This window comes from Hypomesus nipponensis, chromosome 26 (assembly GCF_054491055.1).
Source record: "Hypomesus nipponensis isolate SF chromosome 26, ASM5449105v1, whole genome shotgun sequence".
Classification (NCBI taxonomy): Eukaryota; Metazoa; Chordata; class Actinopteri; order Osmeriformes; family Osmeridae; genus Hypomesus; species Hypomesus nipponensis.
The window spans coordinates 7015856-7024468 of record NC_140386.1 but is presented as its reverse complement, the minus strand read 5'-3'; the positions used below and the strand labels follow the sequence as shown (position 1 = coordinate 7024468).

The window sequence follows — 8613 nt, the reverse complement described above, 5'->3', positions numbered from 1 at the left end:
TCCCGCTTTAAAAACGTGCCACGTGACGTCAACTTTCTCTTCTCTCCCAGTGCCCCGTGAGATGGTGGTATTGGGTGGTGTTAATATCGAGTTTCCCTCTCCTTAAAGAAAATCTACAACCATCCGTCAAAATGGTGAGTTGTAGGAATATTTTGATATGTTTAACATGTGCTAGATGTACACAGTGAGTCAGATGATCGAGTCTTTTTAGTTTTTTTTTGCGTTGACACCCTTAAACATGGCACCGGAAGACGGATTGCGCGTTCACCAAAAGTTGATGGACAGTTGTATTTTACGCAGTTAAATAACTAGCTTGTTTGCTAGACGTAAAATACGAGGATCCAACGTTTCCTTGAAATGAAATGTCATTATTCTATTAACGCGTTGACCTCACTTTCCATTAACTACATGAGATGCCTGACAGCGGTTATTGCTACATACGCTAACGTCAGCTTCGGGAAACGTTTACAAGCCAGTCTATACATCAGCTACTGCAGTTATATTTTCTATAGACCTGATCATGCCTCGATGCCACTTAAACCGTAAACGTAGCTATACTAGCACTGTTGGGCGGGTGATTGGTTTGCTAACAGAAAAGTAACATTTTGCTAGAAACAATGGACGTAATGCCGAACCGGCATTTCATGAGGCTAGGCTAGGTAGTTAGCTATGATTATCATGTCCTTAAACACGTGGACACGTCAGCTACCCATGATGCGTAAACAATAGACAGCACCGCTGCTGTTTTAGAAACACTATGGTTGCTGCTTTCAACCTTAGCATTGTGTGCTGGGTCGGCCTCAGCCTTTATGGGGCCCTAAGCAGAATTGCTTAGGGCCCCCCTCTGATTCGCTTTATAAAGAAATTACGTTAAACTCCAATTTAATGTGCACTTGGAGGCCCTCTGGTGGCCACTGGTCCTTAAGCAGCCGCTTAGTTCGCATATACCTTGGGCTGGTCCTGGTTGTGTGATCATCTAATCACGTTAGCATGCTAAAACTGATAAATCATTTAAATTATTTGAATTATGGCTAATACAGTTTGCTCAACCCCCTCCCCAGGTGAACTTTACCGTAGACCAGATCCGTGAGATCATGGACAAGAAGTCCAATATCCGAAACATGTCCGTTATCGCGCACGTTGACCATGGCAAATCCACCCTGACGGACTCGCTGGTGTCCAAGGCCGGTATCATCGCTGGTGCCCGCGCAGGAGAGACCCGTTTCACCGACACGCGAAAGGACGAGCAGGAGCGCTGCATCACCATCAAGTCCACGTGAGTGTCTGTCCCACTCCACCAGTCACCTTGCAGAGTTATGTCCAGTCCAGAGCCATAACCAGCTTCTGCGTTTATGAGGCCCAACCACAGATCATATCGAGGACATTTGGAAGGCGATATTTAATTTGAATGTTTTTCTTCTGAGGTCCGAACTCGGGTAACTCATATTTAGTTATTTTTTCCTCTAGTCGCTTGACACTGTGGTTGCCCTGTGCAATATGTATAGTTTTGCGCTACAGTATTGTACTTCAGATCAAGAAGATACAAGTTTAAATCCTCCCTCTCTCTGTCATTTTGAATAAAAAGGATTGAGCCCCCCACTTAAGAGATGACCAGATAATGTCTTCCCTCTGGTTACCCATAAGTACATTATACAATAAACTGCCCTCCCCTCTTTGTTCCGCTCTCTTGTTCTCAGTGACCTCACCCCCCCTCTCTCTGACCCCCTTTCTCTCTTGTCTCCCTCTCTATGCCTGCCCCACCAACTGACCCTGTTCCCTTTGTCACTGTGATCTCACTGTGACCCATTCTCTCTCCCTCCCGGACCGCTTCTTTCTCTGTATCCCCCCCCCCTCTTTGACCCTGTCCTCCCTCTCTGACCCTGTCCTCCCTCTCTCCTCCCTCTCTGACCCTGTCCTCTCTCTCTGACCCTGTCCTCTCTCTCTGACCCTGTCCTCCCTCTCTCCTCCCTCTCTGACCCTGTCCTCTCTCTCCTCCCTCTCTGACCCTGTCCTCTCTCTCCTCCCTCTCTGACCCTGTCCTCCCTCTCTGACCCTGTCCTCTCTCTCTGACCCTGTCCTCTCTCTCTGACCCTGTCCTCTCTCTCCTCCCTCTCTGACCCTGTCCTCTCTCTCCTCCCTCTCTGACCCTGTCCTCTCTCTCGTCCCTCTCTGACCCTGTCCTCTCTCTCCTCCCTCTCTGACCCTGTCCTCTCTCTCCTCCCTCTCTGACCCTGTCCTCTCTCTCTGACCCTGTCCTCTCTCTCCTCTCTCTCTGACCCTGTCCTCTCTCTCTGACCCTGTCCTCTCTCTCTGACCCTGTCCTCTCTCTCCTCCCTCTCTGACCCTGTCCTCTCTCTCCTCCCTCTCTGACCCTGTCCTCTCTCTCCTCCCTCTCTGACCCTGTCCTCTCTCTGACCCTGTCCTCTCTCTCTCCTCCCTCTCTGACCCTGTCCTCTCTCTCTCCTCCCTCTCTGACCCTGTCCTCTCTCTCTCCTCCCTCTCTGACCCTGTCCTCTCTCTCTCCTCCCTCTCTGACCCTGTCCTCTCTCTCTCCTCCCTCTCTGACCCTGTCCTCTCTCTCTCCTCCCTCTCTGACCCTGTCCTCTCTCTCTCCTCCCTCTCTGACCCTGTCCTCTCTCTCTCCTCCCTCTCTGACCCTGTCCTCTCTCTCTCCTCCCTCTCTGACCCTGTCCTCTCTCTCTCCTCCCTCTCTGACCCTGTCCTCTCTCTCTCCTCCCTCTCTGACCCTGTCCTCTCTCTCCTCCCTCTCTGACCCTGTCCTCTCTCTCCTCCCTCTCTGACCCTGTCCTCTCTCTCCTCCCTCTCTGACCCTGTCCTCTCTCTCTCCTCCCTCTCTGACCCTGTCCTCCCTCTCTCCTCCCTCTCTGACCCTGTCCTCTCTCTCTCCTCCCTCTCTGACCCTGTCCTCTCTCTCTCCTCCCTCTCTGACCCTGTCCTCTCTCTCCTCCCTCTCTGACCCTGTCCTCTCTCTCCTCCCTCTCTGACCCTGTCCTCTCTCTCCTCCCTCTCTGACCCTGTCCTCTCTCTCCTCCCTCTCTGACCCTGTCCTCTCTCTCCTCCCTCTCTGACCCTGTCCTCTCCCTCTCTGACCTCTGCGTTCTCCCCCCGCAGTGCCATCTCCATGTACTACGAGCTGAGCCAGAACGACTTGGCCTTCATCAAGCAGTGCAAAGATGGCTCCGGCTTCCTCATCAACCTGATCGACTCCCCCGGGCACGTGGACTTCTCCTCCGAGGTCACGGCGGCGCTCCGCGTCACGGACGGGGCCCTCGTGGTTGTCGACTGCGTCTCTGGTGAGTCTTCAGGCCCCGGTGATTTAAATATCACCAGTAACTTTTCACGTCGCAGATTTGTTTTGTCCAAAACACTCTGTCGCGTGGTTCCACAGGGGGTTAATGGTTCCACTCCCCCACGTCTCGTCCTCTTTCTCCTCTCCCTCCTTACCCTTCCTCACCCGCCCTCCTCTTCCTCCTCCCCCCCCCCCCCAGGCGTGTGCGTCCAGACAGAGACGGTCCTCCGCCAGGCCATCGCAGAGCGCATCAAGCCTGTCCTGATGATGAACAAGATGGACCGCGCCCTGCTGGAGCTGCAGCTGGAGCCCGACGCGCTCTTCCAGACGTTCCAGCGCATCGTGGAGAACGTCAACGTCATCATCTGCACCTACGGCGAGGACGAGGGGGGGCCCATGGGCAACATCATGGTGGGTGCGCCGAGACACGCCCTCCTCCCTGAGGGGGCGGGGCTTCTAAACCTACGCATTTAAAGGCTAATCTCGTTTAACTATATACGTATTAGAATCACATAACTATTCCTTGTGTCTGGAGTGCCTGCATCTGAATGATGACTCAAACATTCTTCACTTTGACCTGACTGTCTAGTGATGATAACCTTCTGTCTGACCAGGCATATGGCATAGTAACTCCTAATTTACACACACACACACACGTCGTCAGTATACACACTTCACCCTCACGCACATGCGCGTTCACACTGCCCACCCTGACACACCACACCTGTACATATACATGCACACACTGTAAATACACAAGCACAGCAACGCATCATTTGCTTCATCAAATGAACCCATAAGAAACCTTGGGTCTGTAATCCAAACCTGGATTAAGCCTTATCTAACATCATCCGATGATGATGATGATGATGATGATGATGATGATGAGCAGCATCATCAGCATTGATTCTTATTGGTTACCTCATACCTCTCTCTCTCTCTGCTGTGTGTCCCAGATTGACCCGAAGATTGGCACGGTGGGGTTCGGCTCGGGCCTGCACGGCTGGGCGTTCACCCTGAAGCAGTTTGCAGAGATGTACGTCACCAAGTTCTCCGCCAAAGGAGATGCTCAGCTGGGGCCCGAGGAGCGCTGCAAGAAGGTGGAGGACATGATGAAGAAACTGTGGGGAGACAGGTGAGGAGGGGAGACGGCTGAGGAGGGGAGACGGGCTGAGGCAGACAGGAAGTGAAGGCTTTGATGGAAAGAAAAAAAATGACATGGGTCGTTGGAGCGTTCTGATTGGTCCTCTGTCCCCCCCCCCCTCCCCCTCAGGTACTTTGACCCGGCCACTGGGAAGTTCAGTAAGACTGCCACCAGCCCAGACGGCAAGAAGTTGCCCCGGACCTTCGCCCAGCTCGTCTTGGACCCCATCTTCAAGGTGAGCTGCTCCTGGGCTCGACCTGACACACCTGGGCTGAATGGGGCTGATTGACCTGAGCTGCGCCCGTAAATGATGAATGAAACATTCTTCACTTTGACCTGACTGTCTAGTGATGACGACCTCATGTCTGACTGCGCATGCACACCCCCTCGTTCGCCCCATGGTCACCCTTGCTCGCCTCTCCCTCGCATACATTTCAATCCGACTCACACAGACACGACTCAACCCCTCTTCCCCCCCCCCAGGTGTTTGACGCCATCATGAACTTCAAGAAGGAGGACACGGCCAAGCTGATAGAGAAGCTGGATATCAAGCTGGATTCCGAGGACAAGGAGAAGGAGGGCAAGCCCCTGCTGAAGGCCGTGATGAGGAGGTGGCTGCCGGCCGGCGAGGCCCTGCTGCAGATGATCACCATCCACCTGCCTTCCCCCGTCACCGCCCAGAAGTACCGCTGTGAGCTGCTGTACGAGGGTCCTGGGGACGACGAGGCCGCCATGGGTGAGACACACCGCAGATACACCATTGAGTCATGTGGCTGAGCGGTTAGGGAATCGGGGGGGCTACTCATCGGGCGGTTGCTGGTTCGATTCCCGGCCGCGCAAAATGCCGTTGTGTCATTGGGCAAGGCACTTCACCCTACTTGCCTCGGGGAAAATGTCCCTGTTACTGTAAGTGGCTCTGGATGAGAGGGGCTTGCTGAATGACTAAATGTAAATGTGTTTGACCTCTACGTCAACACACACTCCACGTCGCTGACTCTCTCCCTGCCCCCTCCGCGACTGCGCGTCAGGCATCAAGAACTGTGACCCCAAGGCCCCCCTGATGATGTACATCTCCAAGATGGTGCCCACCACAGACAAGGGCCGCTTCTACGCCTTCGGCCGCGTCTTCTCCGGCTGCGTCTCCACGGGCCTCAAGGTCCGCATCATGGGGCCCAACTTCTCCCCCGGCAAGAAGGAGGACCTCTACGTCAAACCCATCCAGAGGTAAGACACACACACGCGCCTCAAACCCATCCAGAAGTCGGGTATCTTCAATTCACCCTCCCCCCCCTCCAGGACCATCCTGATGATGGGCCGCTACGTGGAGCCCATCGAGGACGTCCCCTGTGGCAACATCGTGGGCCTGGTGGGCGTGGACCAGTTCCTGGTGAAGACGGGCACCATCACCACCTACGAGCAGGCCCACAACATGAGGGTGATGAAGTTCAGCGTGAGCCCCGTGGTCCGGGTGGCGGTGGAGGCCAAGAACCCGGCCGACCTGCCCAAGCTGGTGGAGGGCCTGAAGCGCCTGTCCAAGTCTGACCCCATGGTGCAGTGCATCATCGAGGAGTCCGGGGAGCACATCATCGCCGGCGCCGGAGAGCTGCATCTGGAGATCTGCTTGAAGGACCTGGAGGAAGATCATGCCTGTATTCCTCTGAAGGTGAGGGGGGAGAGGAGGATGGGGGGTGGGGAGACGGTCTGAATGATCGTGCCTGTATTCCTCTGAAGGTGAGGGGGGGAGAGGAGGTTGGGGGTGAGACAGCTGTATCTGGTGATCTGTCTTACGTATTATGCTTGTATTCCTCTGAAGAAAGGGAGATGGTTGGGAGGGGAACTACAAAACTGTACTTCCAGTGGTTGACTGTATCTCTGCCCCTCTCTCTCCCCCCCCCTCTCCAGAAATCCGACCCTGTGGTGTCGTACAGGGAGACGGTGAGCGAGGAGTCCAGCCAGATGTGCCTCTCCAAGTCCCCCAACAAGCACAACCGCCTCTTCATGAAGGCCCGCCCCTTCCCGGACGGCCTCGCCGAGGACATCGAGAAGGGCGACGTGTCGCCGCGCCAAGAGTTCAAGACCCGGGCCCGCTTCCTCACGGAGAAGTACGAGTGGGACGCGTCCGAGGCCCGCAAGATCTGGTGCTTCGGCCCGGACGGCACCGGGCCCAACCTGATGATGGACGTGACCAAGGGGGTGCAGTACCTGAACGAGATCAAGGACAGCGTTGTGGCTGGGTTCCAGTGGGCCACCAAGGAGGTGAGGGGAGGGAGCGGGGTCTGGGGGTGAGGCGGTACCGTGAACGGGATCAACGATGGTGTGATTGGCTGGGCCCCTCGGGCGGGTAGGGAAGGCAGGAAGGGGGAGTGGAGGAGGTAAGCGGTGAGGGGAGGGGGGGGAAAGTTTTGAGATTTGGAGGAAGTGGTGCTTGACTCGTGGAGGAAGCAGGAGACGAACGTCAACCGAATCACCTCTCTCTCTCTCCCTCCCCCGTGTGTGTGTGTGCCCACAGGGTGCTCTGTGCGAGGAGAACATGAGGGCCGTTCGTTTCGACCTCCACGACGTGGCGCTGCACACGGACGCCATCCACCGTGGCGGCGGGCAGATCATCCCCACGGCGCGCCGCGTCCTCTACGCCTGCCAGCTCACCGCTCAGCCTCGACTCATGGAGCCAGTTTACCTGGTGGAGATCCAGGTACGTTGTGTTGTGTGTGTGCGTGTGTGTGATATCTAGGTGTATGAACTAACACACTAAGAGGCAGCTGTACTGTCTCATCGCTCCCTCTATGAATGACTGTCCCGTTTCCAAGTCCTTTATTAAATCTGAGGTCATTCAGACCGTATTGACACTTGACCCCCCCCCCCCCCCCCTTAGTGTCCTGAGCAGGTGGTTGGAGGGATTTACGGCGTGCTCAACAGGAAGAGGGGCCACGTGTTTGAGGAGTCTCACATCATGGGAACCCCCATGTTTGTGGTCAAGGCCTACCTGCCTGTCAACGAGTCCTTCGGTGAGTCCTCACACACCTTCTACCCTCCCACAGTCTGTAGTTAGCGAATGTGTTCATGTAAAGCTGGCCCCACAAGCAATTCACTTCTTAAATATAAAATAGAAAAATGTACAACAAAACACTGACAACTACAATATAAAACTAAAACGATGAGTGCAGTAGGGCTGTATGTTGAAGCTATGTTGTTACCTGGTTAGCTCACCTGCAGCCTCAAACTCAGTTTTTGTGTCAGTTGAGTCAGTGATTTGTTGAACGTGATGTCTTAACATATTTTCTCCCTCCTTCCTGCCCCTCCTGTGTTCCCCGTCTCCCTCAGGCTTCACCGCTGACCTTCGCTCCAACACCGGGGGCCAGGCGTTCCCCCAGTGCGTGTTTGACCACTGGCAGATCCTTCAGGGCGACCCCTCTGAGCCTTCCTCCAAACCTGCGCAGGTTGTTACTGACACCCGCAAACGCAAGGGCTTGAAAGAGGGCATCCCAGCTCTTGACAACTACCTGGACAAGCTGTAGAAGAACCACCTGTCCCGCCCCCCCTCTCCTTCCTCCTCCAATCACCTGGCTCTGGCTTCTCACCCCCCCCCCTCACCCACCACCAATCACGACGCTCCAAGACATGGCCCAGGATAGAACAGTGGGGACCAAATAACATTTTACAAGTACAAGATGGAATGATGAGGCCTTGGGGAAAAAACATTGGAATTAAGCGATTTTAAGAAGCAATTACATTAAATGTAATGTATTTAAATTGGGGGAACAAGTGCTTGAAATGTAGACCAATGGGACACTGGTATGAAAGTGTTATTTAAGTAAATATTACATGTGAGGCAAACAAAGTATGATTGATGAACTTAAGTTGATAAGTTTGGAAACAAGTCCGCAACATTTTAAAATTGGGAACAATCACACGACGTGTGTAAAACATCTTGTGTTGAAAGAAGATGGTTTTGGGTTGTCATGTCTGGGGGTGTTGAAGGATAATAAACCATGAAATGGGGGCTAAGCTCTCTTCACATTCCACCTGGTGAAGTTGTCTTGTGTCCAGGTGCACAAACCACGTTGATATCATTGGCTATGTTTGTGTCCACCTCTGCACTGTGTGTGTGTGTGTGTGTGTATATATATATAGAGTAATGAAGATGAACAAATCGGTGTAC

The 8613-nt window shown here is 54.0% G+C and overlaps 1 protein-coding gene and 2 non-coding genes across 3 annotated transcripts; all 3 read left to right on the top strand.

Annotated features, from left to right (window-relative positions):
- The first annotated feature begins 7 nt into the window (after window positions 1-7).
- LOC146221228 (elongation factor 2b) lies at window positions 8-8474 on the top strand. The gene is made up of 13 exons (XM_084692983.1): window positions 8-134; window positions 1062-1276; window positions 3133-3314; window positions 3510-3721; window positions 4267-4445; window positions 4584-4689; window positions 4938-5190; window positions 5483-5678; window positions 5751-6117; window positions 6357-6710; window positions 6964-7146; window positions 7327-7459; window positions 7776-8474. Exons 1-13 carry the CDS (start codon window positions 132-134, stop codon window positions 7967-7969), a joined length of 2577 nt encoding a protein of 858 aa, XP_084549109.1. The 5' UTR covers window positions 8-131; the 3' UTR covers window positions 7970-8474.
- Window positions 3855-3922, top strand: LOC146221230 (small nucleolar RNA SNORD37). Its single transcript, XR_014750821.1, has one exon. It is a non-coding gene; the product is annotated as a small nucleolar RNA SNORD37 (small nucleolar RNA).
- On the top strand, window positions 4758-4825 carry LOC146221229 (small nucleolar RNA SNORD37). The gene has a single exon (XR_014750822.1). It is a non-coding gene; the product is annotated as a small nucleolar RNA SNORD37 (small nucleolar RNA).
- Window positions 8475-8613: the final 139 nt, after the last annotated feature.